The sequence below is a fragment of the Protopterus annectens genome, chromosome 6.part0, assembly GCF_019279795.1.
Source record: "Protopterus annectens isolate FY-2018-M chromosome 6.part0, PAN1.0, whole genome shotgun sequence".
In the NCBI taxonomy this organism is placed as follows: Eukaryota; Metazoa; Chordata; order Ceratodontiformes; family Protopteridae; genus Protopterus; species Protopterus annectens.
In genome coordinates, this window is record NC_056737.1 from 1,155,313,137 (window position 1) to 1,155,334,685 (window position 21,549).

General features: G+C 36.1%; 1 protein-coding gene across 2 annotated transcripts in view; it reads right to left on the reverse strand.

The window, feature by feature from the left end:
• LOC122804724 (fibroblast activation protein alpha) overlaps positions 1–21,549 on the reverse strand; it is a 1,600,794-nt gene that overhangs the window by 242,763 nt on the left and 1,336,482 nt on the right. For both annotated transcript variants that reach the window (XM_044074776.1, XM_044074777.1), the window contains one exon: positions 10,293–10,362. In XM_044074776.1, the coding sequence (XP_043930711.1) occupies positions 10,293–10,362 (70 nt within the window). The remainder of the gene's footprint in view (positions 1–10,292; positions 10,363–21,549) is intronic.

Sequence of the window (21,549 nt, forward strand, 5' to 3'; positions counted from 1 at the left end):
CTGGTTTCCCCTTAATTTAGATATCCCTTGCTCTTTCCTGTTGTGATACTTTCTGCATTTGATTTTCTGCACTAACTCCTTCACATTGCAGGTGCTCCATAACCTCAGTTTCTATTTCTTTAATTTCTCCATTACTAATCTCCTTTTCTACTTTTCCTTTTTGTCTTCTTATTGTTTGTATTGTAAAGTTTTCCATGTCTGGATTCCTTTGTCTATATTTGTCTTCAAACATCTTTGGTGCTGCTCTGTTTATATTGGTTAGTTTTGCTTTCTCCTTTGCATAAATATTGCACCATATCAAATCTCTCTTTCTTTCCCTTCTCCATATTTTTTTATACTTTTCAAATATCTCTAGGTTTTGTTGTTTATATTTTTGCATTATCCCAGATGCTTCTTTTTCCAAACAGATCAAAGTTTCTTGATCTATATACTGTTTTTCTCAACTCTGTTGTATTAATCAATGCAAATTTTCATTTGAAGCTTCTGAGTTTTTTTTTTTTTTTGTGGATGTATTTTTCTTTCCTCTAATTTCTCTCTTTAATCATTTTGTATATCTTCTGTCTGGAAATTCTGGACTTTTTGCATAATAGTAACAATACATATGTTCTTTCCTATCCTCAATAGCCCACTCTTTCGCCTTTATGGCTCAGCTTTCGCCAATCAGATTTTGCGATTTTTGTGGACTGCTACTTCCTCCTACAACAGGGGGCCCAATGGGGCCATCCTCTCCCTGGGCCTGCCCTGGCCCCATTGTAGGAATGTTTCTGTATTTTGAGGATTCTACAGTGCCATTTTTTCCAGTCCTGGCACCAGTGTGCCTACCAGGATTGGGCACTTTTTTATCCTGGGTCTTGTGCACCCAACTATCTCTTTTAATTTTTGACCTACTTCTGTCCATGATATATGCTATATAAATACAGTCTATATATCAGAGTTGTCTTGGTGTGATTTTGTTAAGACAGGGTCCACCTCACCAAGGTACTCACCAAGACTTGAGGATGAATTCAGTTTCAGCACTACTACTCTCCTTTGCTTGCTGACTTTTCATCTCTCCATTCAGACTCCTATCTCCCATTCGATGTTGTGGGTGACTGTATGTTTTGTGGTGGCACTATTTTGTTTTGTGGGTTAGTGTACATGGCAGTGCCCCTGGTACTGGGTGCTTGTGGCAGCATTTTGTGCTTTTACATCATTGTGCATGCCTGTGCTAGCATCTGCCGTTGCAGCTATAAAGCAATTAAGACAAGACATCTCACTGTTAGAAGAGTGCAGAAGAGGGAACAGACAAACAAAAATACTCAGAAAGATAGAGGTAATAAAAGCAATGTACAGTATCAGAACAGATCAGGATATATTGTGCACTATCTCAAATAATAAACTAAAAATATCAGCACATGCAGAAACATTTAAAAGATATGCAGATAAATATAAAGGGAAAGTACAAAATAAGCAGTTTATTGATGACTTAAAAAAGTTTTATAAAGAACTGTGAAACAACTCAAAAGGAATTGAAATACCACCAAAAAAGATGAAATAGACACATTTTGGAGAAATATCTATAAAGATCCTGTGGAACATAACAAAGATGATAAATGGATAGAAGAAGTAAAAGAAAGAATAAGAAGTTTAAATGTACAGGATATGAAATGGGATGAAGTAACAGCCAGAGAGATTGAAACAAAGTTAAGAAAAGCTTCTAAATGCAAAACCCGAGGCCCAGATGCAGTACTTAACTTCCGGCTAAATGTATTAACATCTATACATAAAGATTTAGCCATGAGTAAGAGATATTTATATGTGCAACCCAAACAGATGCCAACCTGGTTAACAACAGGAAAAACAATACTCCTACGTAAGAGTGAACCTGCCTATCCTAAAAACTATAGATCAATAACTTGCCTTCCGATGACGTATAAACTATACACTGGAAATGATGCTGACAGAGTTTATAGTCATTTAGAAGAAAACTCAGTCATGGCAATAGAACAAAGCAGTAACGAAAGAAAGTCATATGGAACAAAGGATCATTTATTGTTAAATAAAGTCATAATGGAGAACTGTAAAAAGGGGAAGAATCTTAGCATGGCATGGATAGACTGCAAAAAAGCATTTGACAGTATCCCATATTCAAAGATAAAAGACTGCTTAAAATATATGATACATCCTACACTGATCAATTATATTACAGCGAAAATGAAATAGTGGCAAACCACTTCACAGTCAAGCTATGATAAAGGATACATTATCATTTCAGAGATAAAAATTCAAAGGGGGATATTCCAGGGTGACTCTAAGTCACTGCTGCTCTTTTGTCATGCCCATAACCCATTAAACTACTTAACAGATAAGGTTGTGGCTACAGTTTGGCTACCAGAAAACAACAAAGTATAAAGACTTATCTTCTTTTTGTTGATGATTTAAAACTGTATAGTTCATCAGATGAGGAAATGAAAGCACAACTTTTCAGATGATATAAGAATATCATTTCATCCTGATGAATGTGCAAAAGCAACCTTTAAAACAGGAAAGCTGCAGCACCAAGAAACCATTGGCCTGGAACAGGAATGTGATATAAAGAAACTTGAGCAAGAGGGAGTGTATAAATATTTGGGAACTGATGCTGATTGACAATAAAACATGAACAAATGTGAACAAAAGTCAGTAAAGTATGTTTTAGAAGATGAAAATTAATACTGAAAACAGCACTGACATCTAGGAAAAAAAGTCCAAGCTATAAACTGATTTGCTCTTCCTGTTCTAACTTACAGTTCTGGGGTGATTAACTGGCCTCAAAAGGAACTGGATCAGTTGAACAGGAAAACAAGAAAAATGCTTCATGCGTTAGCAAATGATTTATAAAAATCATTGTATACCAAGATTATGCATTCCTATTTCTGAAGGAGGTATGGGCCTCCTTTTAACTGATTACATGTATAGGTCTGCATTCATAGGATGCATACATATCTGCTGACCTCACCAGATCCAAATATAATGAAAGTTTTGAAACATGGCTAAGATGACTTCCCTCCTTAGTTTAGCAGAAGTATATTGGTGTCAAGGGGGAATGGAAATCAAACCAAAAGTAGGCAAAAATCAGGCAGCAACCGAATGTGCCAAAAAACAAAAGAAAGAATATAAGGAGAAGGATCAGATGAAAAGACAAGAAATGTGGAAAAGGCATAAATATAATTACAAGTATATAAAACTCCTAGAACAGCCTCATGTTAATCAGGATCTGATGCAGGTATACTTAAGAATAAGTGAATTTAAACCAAAAGATGAAAGGTTAATATCAGCAGCCCAGGATAGTGGGCTGCATACACATTGGTTTACAAAGTCCATTGAACATGTTAAGAACAGAGAAAACACCTCAGCTACAACCAGTAATCACAAATGAAAGCAACCACAGGAATTCCATCAATGAATTTATTAAAATTAAGTGCTTTCATCCGCCAAATAACTGGACTTCTTCAGAATGAAATAGCACTCAACACAGTCAGCTAAAATACCCAAAAACCATCCCTAATTAATCAATTAACACAAGAAAAATTAATTAAAGCAACAACTAAGTTACTGTTACATACATTCATTACTGACCACAAAATAATATTAAAAAATTGTTGTTAAATATATGAAACAATTACCTTGAGTAATAAAATATAAAACATGTTTATGCAAACAGATTAAATTGCTAGCAAAGATCTCAATTTCAAAAAACTAGCAAAGGAAATGACATCACTGAGACCCGAGGTACATCTAGTATTACACCTGAGCTGCCACTTAAGTTCCAGATATTCTAGAAAAATGTCCCGGGGACCACCTCTTGGATGGAACTCAACACTATCAATAACTGTGAACTTGAAAAAGTGAGTTGGAAAATTCTGGAGATGTCTAAAAAGAGCATTTTGCTCATCTTTCTTACTGATGTCATAATTATGTTGGTAAATCCTATACCTAAATTGCCTGATGGTTATGCCAATATAAAAACATGTAAAACACTGGCAGATTGCAACATAGATAATCCCCTTACTATCACAGTTAAATTTTTTTTTACACTTAATGTGGCCATAACCATGAATAAAACATTTAATGCCCTCAAGAATGTATTTACATTGAGAAAAATGACCACATTTGCTCATCCTTCCAGTGATAGACTTGGATAAAGATCTTTCAATGATGTAATTTCCTTTGCTAGTTTTTTGAAATTGAGATCTATGCTAGCAATTTGATCTGTTTGCTTAAACATGTTTTATATTTTATTACTCAAGGTAATTTTTCATATGTTTAACAATTTTTTAATATTATTTTGTGGTCGGTCATGAATTTATGTAACAGTAACTTAGTTGTTGCTTTAATTAATTTTTCATATGTGTTAATTGATTAATTAGGGATTTTTTGGGGTATTTTAGCTGACTGTGTTGAGTGCTATTTCATTCTAAAGAAGCCCAGCTGTTTGGCAGATGAAAGCACTTAATTTTAATAAATTTGTTGATGGAATTCCTGTGGTTACTTTCATTTGTGATTCCATTGAACATGTGGGAGAAACCGACAACTGTAGGTTCTATAAAACAGAACTGGAAACAGTTGCACATCTTGCTGTTGGGTATGATACACTAATGGCAGAAGGCTTGTATACTGAAGCACTGGAAACATGAACCACAAAGCATTATAGAAAATTATGAAGTTTATATCACATGGAATCACCCATTACCAGTTCAAAAAATAGATGAGAGAAAAACAGATATAGAAGTCCATGAGTTCCTCCCTAACCTAATAGTTATAGTAGTCCAGAGTTCCTCCCTAACCCAATTCAAGTGCAACTTGGAGAACTAGATGGGAAACCAGAAATTCATGCCTGGTTTGGCAACTATGTCTCTAATGGACACAGGTAACCTGTAAATGATTCATCTCCCAAACCACTACTTATACTTATCAAGGGTACCAGAATTTGTCAGAGATTTGGATGCAAGGCTAGGCTTAAAAAGGCTTGTTAGCCTACTAAACACCTATGAACCTATGAAAAGAAGACAAATGTAGCATTGATCATTGAAAGTGTTACACCTAGTGATTACAGTGTCTTACATACAGAGAGAGATACAAAGTCATAAAATACCAAGACTTGCAGGCAAAAATGACAGCAATGTGGGAGAAGGATACCCAGTTCTAATAGTAGTAGGACCAAAGAAGCTCATAAAAAACAAAATGTACAGTCTTATTTAGATATGTTACTGATACATGTAACTCTGTATGAATTGCAGGAGGAGTCATGTCTGGGCAGATTGTGGGTGCTGCGAAGAGCACTTTTGGCTAAAATCAAAGATAGAAACAATGCTAATTTCACAAATTTTAATCATAATTTGACTTAGGAATGGGGTGAATTCCCATCATGATATTAGAAAACCAAAAGACTTGGAGAAAGTAAAGCATGACAACAGATTACTGTAGGCCACATGTCCTGCTTTACCTCCCTTGTACCTACATGTGGTGGTCTAGATCACTGTCCTAGCTGCAGGCCACATGACATCCTTTGTTTCCCTTGTACCTACCTGTGGTGGTGTAGATCACTGTCCTAGCTGGAGGCCACATTACATGCTTTGGATACTTTGTACCTACAAGTGGTGGTGAAGATCACTGTCCTTGCTGTAGGCCACAACATGCTTTGGCTCCCATTTCCCTACATGTGGTGGTGTAGAGCACTGTCCTAGCTGTAGACCACATGACATGCTTTTTCTCCCTTGTACCTACAAGTGGTGGTGTAGATCACTGTCCGAGCTGTAGGCCACATGACATGCTTTGGCTACCTTGTACCTACAGGTGGTGGTGTAGATCACTGTCCTAGCTCTAGACCACATGACATGCTTTGGCTACCTTGTACCTACATATGGTGGTGTAGATCACTGTCCTAGCTCTAGACCACATGACATGCTTTGGCTACCTTGTACCTACATATGGTGGTGTAGATCACTGTCCTAGCTGTAAACCACATGGCATGCTTTGGCTACCTTGTACTTACATCTGGTGATGTAGATCATTGTCCTAGTTGTAGGCCACATGACATGCTTTGGCTCCCTTGTACCTACATGTGGTGGTGTAGACCACTGTCTTAGCTGTAGGCCACATGACATGCTTTGGCTCCCTTGTACCTACATGTGGTGGTGTAGATCACTGTCCTAGCTGTAGGCCACATGACATGCTTTGGCTACCTTGTACCTACATTTGGTGGTGTAGATCACTGTCCTAGCTGTAGGCCACATGACATGCTTTGGCTACCTTGTCCCTACATGTGGTGGTGTAGATCACTGTCCTAGCTGTAGGCCACATGACATGCTTTGACTACCTTGTACCTACATGTGGTGGTATAGATCACTGTCCTAGCTGTAGGCCACATGACATGCTTTTGCTCCCTTGTACCTACATGTGGTGGTGTAGATCACTGTCCTAGCTGTAGGCCTCATGACATGCTTTGGCTACCTTGTACCTACATGTGGTGGTGTAGATCACAGTCCTAGTTGTAGGTCCCATGTTCTGCTTCTGCTCCCTAATATGATTATGTGGTAGTCTAGATTTCCATCCTAACCGGTGGTCTCTTGTCCTGCTTCTGCTCCCTTATCTCTACAAGTGGTCATGCATATTAATGTCCTAACTGCAGGCCCCATGTCCTCCTTCTGCTCCTTTATATCAACATGTGGTAGTGTAGATTACCATCCCAGCTTTAGCCCTAATATCCTGCTTCTGCACCCATATCCCTACATATATAAGCATTTTACTTTTCTATTTCTTTTTTTTTAACAAAAATAATAAAAAATAAATAAATAAATAAATAAAAAAGATTACCACCAGGGAGTAAATGCTCCTCCATCAATGCCTATAAATAAAATAAAATAAAAAATGAAAATGCACAGGAGCAAACCAAGGCTTGACGATAATGTCCACATATAAGAAGCAACCAAGTCCAACTGTAAAGTTCCACAGTTGGACTTGGTTGCTTCATATATGTGGACATTATCGTCAAGCCTTGGTTTGCTCCTGTGCAGTTTTTTAAGTACCCTTCTCCATTTAGATTAGTCAGGTTCATTTTAGTCACCTCGTTTACCTGGCCTTCACTGTGCTCCCATGATTAAGTCATGTGGTGACTTATTTTGTTAACTTAGGCATGTGTTCTTTTTATTATCACAAACCTAGAGAATCTATCTCAGTGTATTTGAGGTTCAGGACTGAACTTTGTCTTTGATCCTGTTATTGTAACCTTTCTCTATAGGGCTGTTAGATGGCTCTTGTTTATAACAGGTTTGCGTATACAGGTAGGATAGCCTATCATGAGTTACTCTCTGTTTTGACTCGTTATTACGCATGAGTTTGTCAATAATGATTTATAATTGATCTTATGAAGTCCCATTGTTGGATGAAAGTGCTTACAATAACTAAAAGCTAAGTTATTCCAGTGAGTAACTCTGCTCAAGTTTGATTCAGTACTTTTATAGAAGAGGGATTGACATCTGAAGTTTTATTACTGTTGGTTTTAATTAGAATTGAAATAGTTTTCATTTTTCTCAAATAACATCTAAGTGAATGTAATCTGCTAGTAACAACTAGAATATATGCAATCTCCTGCAACATTGTTGGACCTTGTAATGACCAGAATAAGGTGTTCACTGCAATATAACTCTCTGCACAATTAATATTAACAAAGGATGTTTTTTACGAAGGCAAAATTATTGGATTTGTAGACAAAAGTATGGGTTATGACTAATAAAATGCAGATTAGGAGTTGTGGTAGTTCTAACCATTGTAGTTGTTTTAAAGTGAGACAGTAGTGAGTCCTATATGAGAGATTTGTAGCTAATTTTGCTTCTTTGGTGTAATATGTCTCTATCTTTGTTTGCTGTATGGTTTGCAAGTTACTAAATATGGCTGATGCATATAGTAATATGGGAGGCATATATTAACAGGCAATGTCTTTTCTTGTTGTATCAGTTAGGTATGGGTTTGACTGGCAGACAAGTCCCATTTTTGGTGTGTGCACATGTGTGTGCGTGGGGTGTGTTACTGACTTGCTGTACCTGCTGATCAAATTTCAGATCTTCGCCTAGAGTTACACCTAGTAAGCAGTTTTGTGTGGGTTACGTTTCCTATGGTGAAGGAAAGAAAGATAAACCCACTGTCTCTGTTTATTTGTGATGTGCATTTACCATGCCTATTTGTGTACATTCAAATGCATGTGCCGTATGTATATGTGTACACCCAACTGCATGTACCATGTGTATTTGTGCACAACCAACTACCCATACTCCCCACACCCCCATTCCCTCCTTTCATACCTTTCACCCATACCCTCTTTTCTTCTTTTCCACAACCCATAAAAGGATACCCTTCCTCAAAAAAATATGTGCCCTACCTTTCCTCTCTAACCTTGCTTTACTCTATGTCTTCCTGTTGTATGTTCCTCTCTTTACTGTCCCTTTTTTCATCATTTCCTCTGCCCCTATTTCGACCCCATACCAGTAAGTGATCCAGATTTATGGTACCTGTTCTTTGAAGCATGTGGTACTGCCAATTGCTGTTTGTGCTAGTTGTAATTCTTAGATGCATGTTTATGGGATTCACACAATATGACATGAGACTGTACCCACACCTTGCTTCATGTGCTCTGTGCTGTGATTATCTGCACCAACTACAATGTTTTCCCTTCCACATGATTTACCTCCTTAAAGTATATCTATCTGTCTAATCACGTCTCTGGTTAGTTATTTGTGCCTGCTGTGCACTGCTTTTCCAGTCATTTTCTTAAATTCTACTTAACCAAATTGTATACCAGGTAAGACAGGCAACTTAGTGATTTGGGTTCTAAAAATGATTCTGCAAAAAATAAGAATATAAAAAAATATTTTTTTATTAATGAATGCTTTTTATTGAGTCACTCTAAAAAGTAAAAAATAAGGAAGAAGAGTGAAAACTCATCGAAAGAAACACAGGCAAGCTGATTTCAGAAAAGCATTCCAGGTTGGTTTTGCTGATTCGGAGGAAGCAGAAGTAGTAGCAGGAATCAGCAAAATCAGCTTTGGATGCTTTTCTTAAATCAGCTTGTCTGTGTTTCTTTTGCAAAGTTTTCACTCTTCTTCCATATTTTTACTTTTTTTTTTATTTTTATTTTTTACTTTTTAGTTATTTTAAGTAAAATATACTGTTGTATTTCTCTTAAAAAGTAAAAAGTGAAAGAATGTTTTGTGAGAGCTTGCATCTTCACCAGTGTGAGCTGTCCAGGGTGCTGAAGTGCTATGTATTGCATAAGGTTCCCTATTACAACCAGGAAACTCCACTTACGTGAATATGGAATTGTCGACACATATTCAGTGAACTGTGAAAACAGCGAACACCCTGAAGCACAAAATTCGAAATGTCGAATTGTCATAGTTGGCTGTTCTCCGTTATAGCTCCTTAAGATAAATGTGCAATAGTTACTGACCTTAGGGTACGGGTTAAGGTAAGTGCATACATAGTAGTATATGCAAGCTTTACTTTAGGGTTAGCAGTAGGGTTTTGTTTAGTGGATGTATGTGGATTATTTATTTTGTTTGGGTAGGTAGTACATAGCGGGCGGTGGGGTTGGCCAACTATGACGATTCGACATTTTGAATTTCGCGGTTTAGGACGTTCTGTGTTTTCTCAGTTCGCTCAATATGTGTCAACATTTCTGTATTCACGTAAGTGAAGTTTCATGGTTGTAATATTTGCATAATGATTGGTTTCCAGTACACGTAGGTGAGTGGTTAAAGAATATAACAGAACCACAGAGAGAGACAGCCAATTTCAATAAAAATCATTTTAATAAATAATAAAATTAATGCTAGACAACTTGGAACTACAGCTATATAATCTGTTTGTCACCCTGGGCTCTTCTCTAAACTTGCCCTGCCAACTTAGAACTAAGGGGCAAAAAAGCCAATTTAGAGTTGAGGAGCAAAATAAAAAAAAAGTTCTTTCTAATGCTGAGGACAGAAAAAGCTCTTTTACCTGCTACAAGAAGAAGTTTGCTGAAGTTACTACCACATACACTGGGCATATCACAAATACTTTATCACTACTAATTTATGATTAATGCTGGTACCATGCTCATAGCCCATCAGCACCTGCGGTTCATGTCTCCTAACAGCTTGCACCTGGGGCAGCCTCCCTATTGCCCCCTCTAGTTTTGGCTCCGAGCACAGGGCCTTCATTTATTCTAGTGCACTTTTAGATGTTTAATACTAAATATATTCAGAAAATAATATTTTGAATTGTTTCAATAAACTTACGTATAAATTAGTAAGGGATACTTCTTTCTTTTGTCAAAATTAGGAGGCAAGATCATCTGATACCATAAAGCTGCAAAACAAACAAAAAATATATAGTTATGAAAATATAGTCCTTCAAAAATATTAAGCAGCATTGTTCTTGTTTCTTTTGCATCAGTTCCATAAAATGATAAAGTGCTGCTTGGATAGTTATAATATCTGCACACATACATATTTATGTTTTGTGTGTGTGTGTGTGTGTGTGTGTGTGTGTGTGTGTGTGTGTGTGTGTGTGTGTGTGTGTGTGTGTGTGCAGTAATCTGCATAATGTGGAATTATTTAAGCTGTGTGTGTGTGTTTATATGCAGTAATCTGCATAATATGGAATGATTTAAGCTATATTAAAGAGCATGGAATTACAGTAACATTTATGGCCCTCAACAACAGAGAGAAATCTGTAAGCACTTTTTTGTTCTGCCAGAAATTACAACATCCAGTAACTCCACTTTTTCAAGTAACTTCAGGAGTTCTTCTTTCACAAAATTGACACCCACTGCAAGTTTTTTTGAACCAGCAAATGTTATTGACATCTGACTGGATGCTTCTACCAAATATGTTCTACATTGGTGAAAACACGCCAAAAACATCAATAAACAGAGTGTTTAAGACTTTTAAAATAGGAAGAATTTATTGGAAAAACATGTAAATAAATGAATAAATGTAACAGTGATAAAAAGGAACCACTAAATGTGGGTACTGTACTCAGTGTACATATATATGTACTGATAACGTAACTGGTGGAAAATACATCATAAATTTTCAGAATGGTAACTGCCACACTAAGGGGTTGGTTTGCTCAGCAGTTTGATTGTCATGTAAAAATGTTTATGTGGGTAAAACGGAGAGGTCCCTTAGAAGGAGGATATACAAGCAGTATTATAATACTAGCAGGATGAATGAGGAAATGCTTTGTACAGGCATTCACCTAGATGTAAGGACTTGGAACACATTATGCAGTACAGAGAGTTACTCTGGCGAATTAGGCTAAATGCTTTTAAGTTGTCATGACTGAATGAATAGACTTCTATTTGCAACTGACATCAGCTAGACTTCAGCATGATTATAGTAGAAACACAGAATTTCTGTTTAGGTACATAATGTAGCTTGATACTTGGTTTCGAGATGGAAAGTGTCAAAAGTTTTTAATGCTTTTAATATTCTTTATATATCTAACGTATTTAAGATTTTTATTAGTGTATTTTACACTGATAGCTGTTATGTAGCTAAACTAATTAATATATTAGTACTTAATTCAGTGTTTATTTAATCTGAAGTTATGTTTCATATGTTTTGCATTTTTTACATATTTTATAATTTTTGAATACATAATATATTAGCATAGAATATGTGTTAGTAATTGATTCAATTATGTTTTACACAACTTTGTCACTTTAAAAATTGATTTGATAATTATTAGAAACATAAATACTATTTTGGCAGGCCTGTTGTTAGTTATGAGGAAGTCCTTAAACTAGAAGGAAGAAGGTGCTTAACTGCATTGTTTTTCTTCTTTTCTAATATTAAATATTCATCAGACATTGACTTTGAGTTTAGATATTTAATTTTCCGGTGTTCTCTTGGTGGGCAAATGTGCGGTACCTTTCTTGTTACTAGTGTGTTCTTGGTTCTGCGCTTGTACAATTTGTGTTTGTTTACAAGTACAAATAGTGTTCAGACTCACGAAGGGGTTCCAGTGTGAGTGGGTGTGTATCAGAGTTCAGCTCTGAGCCTTCTGCTGCTCATACTGGTGATGGACTACAATTAGCAAACAGGATGGCAAGGACTGATCAACAAAGATGATGCATACAGGTGATATGGCATTGCATGCAAGGTCTGAACAAGAATTTCATAGATAACAGATGAATGGAATGCAAAGCTCCAGGCACATAGAATGAAACTGAGAACAGACAAGACAGTTGTAATAACAGCAAATGGGGGAAACCAGAAGAAGTTGAGGCCTGAGATAGAAGAGAAGATAGTGGAACAGTTTTAACAGCTTCAGGTATCTGGGAAGGGTGACTGAGGATAAAATAAGTCTGGATGAGAAGGTCAAAGTTAGAATCATATAGGCTGCAGCCAACTGGCACAGAGGTTAGTGTGTGACAGAAGAATACCAAAGAAACTGAAAAGTAAGGTGTACAAAACAGTGGTGCGACCAGTACTATTGTACAGTACAGACATCTGGGCAGTAAAGGCAGAGCAGATGAGGAAGCTAGAGGTGATGGACATGAAGTGCCCATGATGTGTGGTAGGATGCATGCTGTGGGACAGATGAAGAAATAAGGACATCACACAGAACCCCAAGGAGCTCCAGTTGCAGAAAAGGTCAAAGAGAACAGGTTATGACAGTTCAGGCACCTGTGCAGGAAAACAAATTATAATCTGGTGAAGAGCATCTGGGACAAATAGGAAGAAGGAAAGAGTACCGAAGGACATCCAGCAAAGAGATGGATGATTTGTGTGAGAGAAAACCTGCAACAGTCAAGGATGACTGTAAAATAAGCTAGGAGAGTGGCATTGAATTGAAAGTGATGGCAACAGTTGGCATGACAGCCTGACCCTATGTAAAAAAATGAGGGGAAAGGGGTTGATGATGATGTATATTAGAATAAATACAATTCTGTGCAGCACAGCACATGCTTTACTTACCATACTCTGTCTTATAAGCAAACAATTATAGTAATAAGCAGGGAAGATACAATACTATAGCTTCTGTAGTCTTAAGAAATATCACTGCACTTTATAAATGTCGTTTTTAGTGTGCTACTGTCAGAAGCAAAGACTTTCAAAACATATAATGTCTCTAAGATAGATACATGGGTAACCAACTCACAGTTTTTCCTAAACTGCAAAAAATCTAAACTGATATTATTCAACCATAAGTAACTATGTCACCAAAAAAATTACTTTCACAAGCATCTTCTCCAACAAAGATGGAAATGGTAACTCATACAAGCTACTAGGGGTAATCAGTAATGAAAATCTGAAATTCAACCACCACACAAAACAGGCAGCAAAAAATAAATAAATAAATAATCAAAACTTGGGTGCCCTCTAAAGAACCAACTCTTGCCTAATAGACAATTCTATGATAAGCTTTGTCTCATCTCTTCTCATCACTACATTCCTATATTACAGCTCCAATACTCAAATGTGCAATCCTTTCAACTCTCTCTACTTGGCTACTGTTATAATAAAATAGATAAATTTGCTACCAGGAAATATCACAAGATACATCATTGCCTTGTGCTGAAAAAAATTTCAGTGGCTGGAACTAAGGTATTACTTAACCCCCCTCTCAGCTTGTCACGATTCATCAGCTCTTATCTGACCTAGACAAATGCCCCAGTCTAAAAAAATGTTCTCCAGGTCTACAGTCCCAATAGATCTCTGAGTTCTACTGACTAAATGTTGCTGACAGTATCACGGGTGACTCCCTATATTCTTTTTCTATCTCTAAAGCATGGAATTCCATCTCTCTCTCAGGAAATTAAAAAATAACAAGATATTCAAACAGCAACTAAAGGTTACCCAAACAATATCTAGCTATGTTTACATAGGTCATCAGGTTAACCTAAAACTGCCTCCCTCCAACACCCTCGCCCACTGCTGCTAACCTTACCTGCCTCGCTTCGACACCCACCCCCCCTGGTTACTAACCATAACTGCCTCCCTCCAACACCCTCGTCCACTGCTGCTAACCTTACCTGCCTCGCTTCGACACCCACCCCCCTTGTTACTAACCATAACTGCTTCCCTCCGACACACTCATCCACTCTTGCTAACCTTACCTGCTCTACTTTCAAAACTCTTCTCTCATCTCATCCTCATATTCACCCCCATATAATCGCCACCAAGTATTGCTGCTTGTAAGCCCAAAATCTCTTTGACTTTAAATAAATGAATTAGTTGTGAATATCTGGTATTTACTAATATTTCCACTATCTCACTCTCAAATGTAACATTGTACTTTATTTTATCTCTACTGCAAACTATTCTAGATTTTGTGACAAAACCATACTTAATGAAAATACTTTTTAGTCTTATGATGCCTTCAGTATTTCATAATTTTTCTTAACTTTTGTATATTTTGATGAATTGTAGTCATCACTGTTCTGTTGTTTTATGTGGAGCTTTTCTCCCTGGAACTCTGCTGAAAAGGGGCAGCTTTTCTACCCAGTAAACAAACGCAAGTAATAAATAAACAAATAATGTCTACTTGGCCCGTTCCACTTCCTCAGTTTCATGGCTGTAGGATATGTAAATATCATGCTCAGTTAGTACTGTTAAATCATCTGTCTATCTATGTATCTATCTATCTATCTATCTATCTATCTATCTATCTATCTATATTTTGAATGTTCAAAGTGTTTTTCTCCACATTTTGTGTTTGACATTTTGTATTTCATTCACTGTGAATATAAGTGTATATATATATATATATATATTTATATATATATATATATATGTATATATATGTATATATATATATATATATATATATGTATATATATGTATATATATATATATATATATATATATATATATATATATATATATATATATATATATATATATATATATATATCGGGACCAAACCACGCCAACCGTGGGTAAATCCCGCATTACCCACACCCAGGCGTGGGTTATTGCTATAATATGTCAGGAACATGTGAAATAAATCATTTCTTTCTTAAACAAACAGAAGCATTGCTTTACAAGGTTAGGGTGAAGATGTTTCTCCATTTTTGGGGAAGAAATAGACATAGATAGGATTGAGTGTTTAAAAAAACAGAGGTCTATGATTTAACAGTCATAATAGAAATTGTAAATATTATATTCCTGAATTATATAATGGCAATGATGGAAAATATAAAGAATCTCAGAATATCAAAAACGTGTTAAAGATATTATAAAAGAAACTGAAAAAAAATGAAATGAGTTTGATGACATTTTGGGATTTATAAGAAGGGCAGGTGCGTGCCTTTAGACTGGATGAGTTAGGACATGAATTGTATAAATAGACTGAAATTGACAAGAACATTTTTATTAATATTGTGAATAAATGGTTAGAAATGGTATTATTGATATGTGGATCAATAAAGGTATCATGAAATTTATTTATAAAAGAAATGTGAAAAAATTATTTAAAAAATGGAGGCCAATAACACATAACAGAGATTATAATAATCTCTGTGTTAGCAGATCTACCCAGGCCATGCTAGGACTGTCAGATTTGGAGATACTGTTAAGCTTCCCAAAATTGCTGCAGAACTACAGAGGTCCATTTAACTTTGGAAGTTGGACTACTGAGATGTTCAACTTACCACTTTACTTATAGTTTTATCATTGTATGTGTTAGTCGGCCTGTTTGGGGAATTTTTGCATTCTATAATGTTTAAGTGCACTTTCCTCTATGCAATTACATAGTTTCTATACAGCATTAAATTAATATAGCTGTACTGGGCAGTTGCACAATGATCAATCTATTCTGAAATAAATGCTCCCTTATCTTCTGTTTTGGAGGTTTGGAAATGGTGTCATCTATAGTCACTTCAGGTATAGAAATCAGCCTTTATCCTTAATAGAATCAGTGATATTATTTTAAAGTGACCATAATGGTCTGTACCTCCAAAAGGGTTTTCAACCTTTTATATCTTGCATTTGTTTGGGGGCATCTGTTCCCTATTTGTTTTACTGCATAATTCACCTCACTTACTTGCTCCACTATTTCAAAGGGTCCTTGCCAGTTGGCTAGAGAGAACCAGGACTAAAACTTGCTCCCCAACTTGGAATTTTCTGAGTCTGCTATTTCTGTTATATGTTCCATATAGGCTGACTTGTTCATTCTCCATATGTTCATAAACAATAGACATTACTACCTATAGTCTGTCTTCCATACTAGTGTAATCCTCTGATATATTTAAGAATGTTTCCTTCGCATTGTCTAATCACCCCCAAGAATATTTGTCATATAACAGCTTGAACAAGCTTAACCCTGTTGAGGCTTGTGTTATCTACCAAATGGCAAACATGAGATATAGTAGGAAATGACACCATTTTTTTCTATCTTCTGCAGTGAAATTTTGGAGAATTGATTGTGGGGGTTCTGTTAAAATGCTTTACTATGTCATCCATTAGAGGTGAGACAGTGTGTGAGCTTAGATATAAAGTGCATGTCTTTGTATTTGCATATATATATATATATATATATATATATATATATATATATATATATATATACATACATATATATATATATGTGTCTACTTTATAACATTGAAATTTCATAACGTTGAATTTCATAACATTGAGACCATAACATCAAAAATTCAAAACACTGAAAACCCAAAACATTGAAAACTCAGAACACTGAAAGTGTGCTTCATAACATTGAAAACGACATTGCACAAGTAAATAATATCATCGCTACCTAACTAACAAGCACACTTTCTACTATGTTTCTACAGGGGGCAGTTATCACCAGGCTCATTGAATGAGGCACTATTAACCACCAGTTCAGCACACTGTTGTGTGCTGCTTTTTAGGTGTCTGACATAGCTGAAAAAGGCCTTATGGTTATCTTTCACCCGAGAGACTATCTTAACCTCAAAGATGGCTTTGTTTTACCTAATTAGCCCTATTAGATGTCTATTTAGTTTGGTAAAAGAAATGTTATCTTTATGGGAATAATCTTTCCTGATTTTTACCATACTTTTTTCCTTTAGTTAAATATCCTTTTTAATTTGGGATACCACTGGGGCAGTTTGTTCCTGGGGCTATTTCTGGGCTTACTTCTGGTAGGTACAATGCCCTCCTTGTAGGCTTGACATGACTATACAGAATTTCTGACATAATTCAGCTTAGGCTGCTGTGATCTTTGGTTTGGAGGGGCACTGAATTTTGACAAACCACCACTTAATAAAAGGTAGTTTGCATTGGATGAGACATGGGGGAGGGGGGTGCAGCATTCTTCCACACGTATGAGCATGAGGTCCAGTATATTGGAGACTCCAGTGGATATATTCACTATTTGGTCAAGTGTGTTTATATTTACAAAGTGCAGGAATCTCTGTGCCTGTAGATTTGTGGCAGTGTAGGATTTACAGTCTATAGATGGGGAATTAAAGTCTCCCATGAATAAGGTGTCAGGTTGGATGGTAAGTCTTTCCAGTAGCTCCAAGTATGCATCGTGAGCTTCTTGGGACATGGAGAGTGACCTATATCTGGCTGGGATATGGTACAGGATTTGATCTATGGTGATCTACACATGGAGGAACTCAAGCACATCATACTGTTTGACCAACCTAGAGGTATGCTTGCTATTAATGTATATAGAAACAACTAAACCTTTAGACCTTGTCTGAGCAGCCACTGGTCAAAAAGTGTGGAAGACACTTCTGCAGTACTTTCTGCTGCTTTAAACAAAGTCGCAGAAACTGCATAGATGTCTATATTCTCGAGTGTAAGGAAGGCTTGGAGGGAGTGAGTTTTTATTTAGGCTCCTGGCAGGTTAAATTAATAAAATAGGGGTCCTTTATTTAACACAACATAACATTCTTTACAGATTTACAAACTTTACATATTTAAAAACTCATGTATACATATTTCTAGTTCTTATTTTTTTTATTTTTCTTATAACCATCTTATCATTATTCATCCATAACTGACCCCCCCCACTCTTTCTTCCACAACCATAATCTGATTTTTTGCAATATATATGCCAAAATCCATTTCCCATTAAACAAAATTTAATTCAGTCTTTCATTCCAAATAACCCATACTATATAAAATAAAACAAATCCTTATCTTCCCTTCTCACAAATTCTTACTTATTATTATAGCTATACATAATCATATTTATATCCATATTGTGTATGTCATTAATATTCTCTCAAATTTTCTTCACTCATCTTTTTCCAGAGATTTTCCACTCCTTTACATTTTAAAAAACGGGTTCTGGTGTCTTTTCCTCCACACAAAACAAACACACTCTTTCAGCTTTCCTCTGTGCTGGTAACTTCTTTAGTAACAGTTTAAATGGGAAATCCTGACACTATTATCTTAGTACACCACATTTTCCTTATTTTAATGGTTTTAACCACTTCCTCTGGTACATTTTCCCAGGGATTTACATTGTAATATTGTTTCATCACATTATTATACCACATCCTTCTATCCTTCTCTGTATCATCAATTTTTATTTTCCATGTTTGTATTTTTCTTGATATATTTTAATTTCTTCTTTCGATATTTCAGAATTTCAGAATTGTTTGTAATTATATGTAAACATCCTCACAAGTTTAAAGAAGTAGAATAAACAACTGGATTTAGTACCCAAATTTACCTTCATCTTCATTCATATATAACATACCTCTTTTCACTCAGTTTAATCTTGAACCCCTTAAGAAAGAAAACACTAGCTGCACAATTTCTTTTTTATGATTAACCCGAATCATATAAAATTTGACACATATGGTATTTTCTTTTCAATACCAAATTCACCAGATAAACCTATTCCTTGAACACTAACATGTATTTGAACAAAACCCATATAACTGAGACCAAGTTACCGAAATCCCAAAAGAATGAAACCTTACCAGAATGAAACACAAAATTATGAAAACAGTTACTGACCTGCAGAGTCCATTGCAGCAGTAGCTAACTAGATGTACATATGCCCTTTTCCACAAGGTACTGCAATGATGGAGTTGGTATATTTAAGTTACGGGGGTGGGAGGGGCAGAACCTCCCAAATGGGGTGTACAGGGGGGCTTGCCCACTGCAAAAACAGTGTGTGTACTTTTTGTAATGTTTCTTTAAGATAGTGTAGACTTATGGGAAGAGTTAGTAGGATGGTTGCTTAGCAGTGTTTGACCATTTTTTTATTTTGTTTTTTTTTTTTTTTTTACGGACAGCGAGAGTTATCTGGCAAGTTGTTTTTGTGATTTTGTGTTTCATTCTTGTAAAGTTTTGTTCTTTTTGGATTTTGGTAACTTGGTCTCAGTTATATGGGTTTCATTCAAATGAGCTTTCGCTCATTTGAAGTAGATCCATGTACATACATCACTTTTATTGCCCTATACCTTAGGTGGAGCATACATAAGATTTATGATGTCTATAAATTCTAAAGGCTTTAGTATACTGGCTGGATGTTGGGCTATTCTTAGCAGGAGATCCTTTACATAAGGGATGCTGCAACAGTGAAGACAGAAACATTGAATTTTATGGTAAGACTTTAAACAACTATACCTTCTGTGTATTGCCATATATATCTGCATTTATATTTTATTTTGTTTGTCTCTTGCTGTTCCCCATATTTGTACAGGAGCAGTACCACAGATGAGAAGACATAGCCCCCTTCTCCTAACAGAGCACATGGCAGATTTTTCTTAGGGTCACAATACTGCTAGAATCAGTCTCTTATGTCTGCCAAATCATGCACATTAGTATTAATAAATACAATTAATACTTTATTACATCATTTACAGTTAGGTGAAGAAATATCATCACTTGTCCTTTTTTTCTAATATACCATATGCAACACACGGGTCTATATCATATGTTCGAACTTTTAGGGGCTTGCTCCCCTGCCTACACTAGTCAGGTAAGTTCCTTTTGTTTGTTTTTTTTTTATTATATTTTTTGATGTTTGAAACTTCGAACATTTAAATTTGATTATTTAACATTCGAAGTTTTCAAACTTTGAACATATAATATAGACCTGCAACACACACACACACACACACACACACACACACACAAACACACACACACTCATGTCCACCAGCACACATTAAATATTCACTAACATTGTTTCCAATTTTTTGTCAGTTTTCCCCAGAAGGACCAAAGACATTAGTGAACTTGGTGGTAAAATTCTGACTTAAGAAAATTGCACTATTTTAAATATAATATGGTTTGGTGGGAATCTTGCTCAGATGTCCACTCTTATATTACTGCTTGGCATAAAAGCTTAAAGAACTCGGAGTGTTGTCCTGCATATTTTGTTTTGCTATCCAGTTCATGCCTTGTCGCTGTTTTCATTTTTAACACTAGCATTTCATAAACTGTTGAACATTATCTTAGCTTCTGCTATTGAATTCCTTCCAGTGATGTAATGACTATTAAGTATTTGAGTTTCATCTTTTTATCGTTTCTGAATACTGGTACTGAGCTCAGTGGCTCCTGCCCACTCACCTTCTCTTCAGCTTTACCACAAGTACAGTAGATCCATGCAGAATGCTTGAAATGGAATGCATTTTCACAAACTGCTTTTGCATGCTATGCAATGACTTTATCATATTTATCACTGCTGCAGTAACCTTAGCTATATGGGTTACATCCAGCCAAGGCTATAACAGCCAGCCAGATTCCAAAGCTTCAGGATACTTTCCACACACTCAAACATTCAAGTAGCTTGAGCTGAGCTGACTAATGACATATCTGGGCATGAAGCCATACAGAACTTTACTGTCACCAAAGAGTAAATTCTTCTGAGGTTTTTGAGGATCAACGGTCAGTTTGGGCTTTCCTCTGGGCATTTAAGTTCCCTTTGGGGAAAATCTTCCATTTTTATTTAGTTATTTATTTATTTTTTTGTTTTTTGTTTTTATGTTTTATTACTTTCTTCTTCAGGAAATTTGTTTTAAGGCTAGGAGTGTTTGGTTTTAAAGTACTGCTTAGTACTTTTAAACAGAGCACTAATTTTTTCCTGTTAGTTTAAAATTAGTGTAGAGTAACTAGAAACATTTTTTGTGGAGAAATTGTTTATATTTCTTTTGTGGGGCTGGCATAGTGTTTTAAAGTGCTTTTTACAGTGTATTTCTATAAAATAAAGTAATTTTTGAGGACTGGCAGTGTTTACCAGCATTTGCTGCTTGTCGTCCATGGGAAAGATGCTCCTTTTTCAGCTTGACCATGAAACTGGTCCCACGTTCAGTCCTTCCTCAAACCACAAAGTACACAACCTTTGCTACCACAGCAGGCTAGCAATTTGTCTTAGCTGCAGGTGGGTGGCTCTTCCGTGGCCATTTGTTGTACCTCAATCTACTAATCCTTTATCCTGGATCCCTCTGATGTAGCACCTACAGCCACTATGGACTTTTGGCTAGCCACATCTGCTATGGTTGGGTCTCATGGTATCTATGATCTGTATCATACCCCTGGCAGGACTTCACATGAGAAAGATGTAGTGGTATATGAAATCACTTTGCTC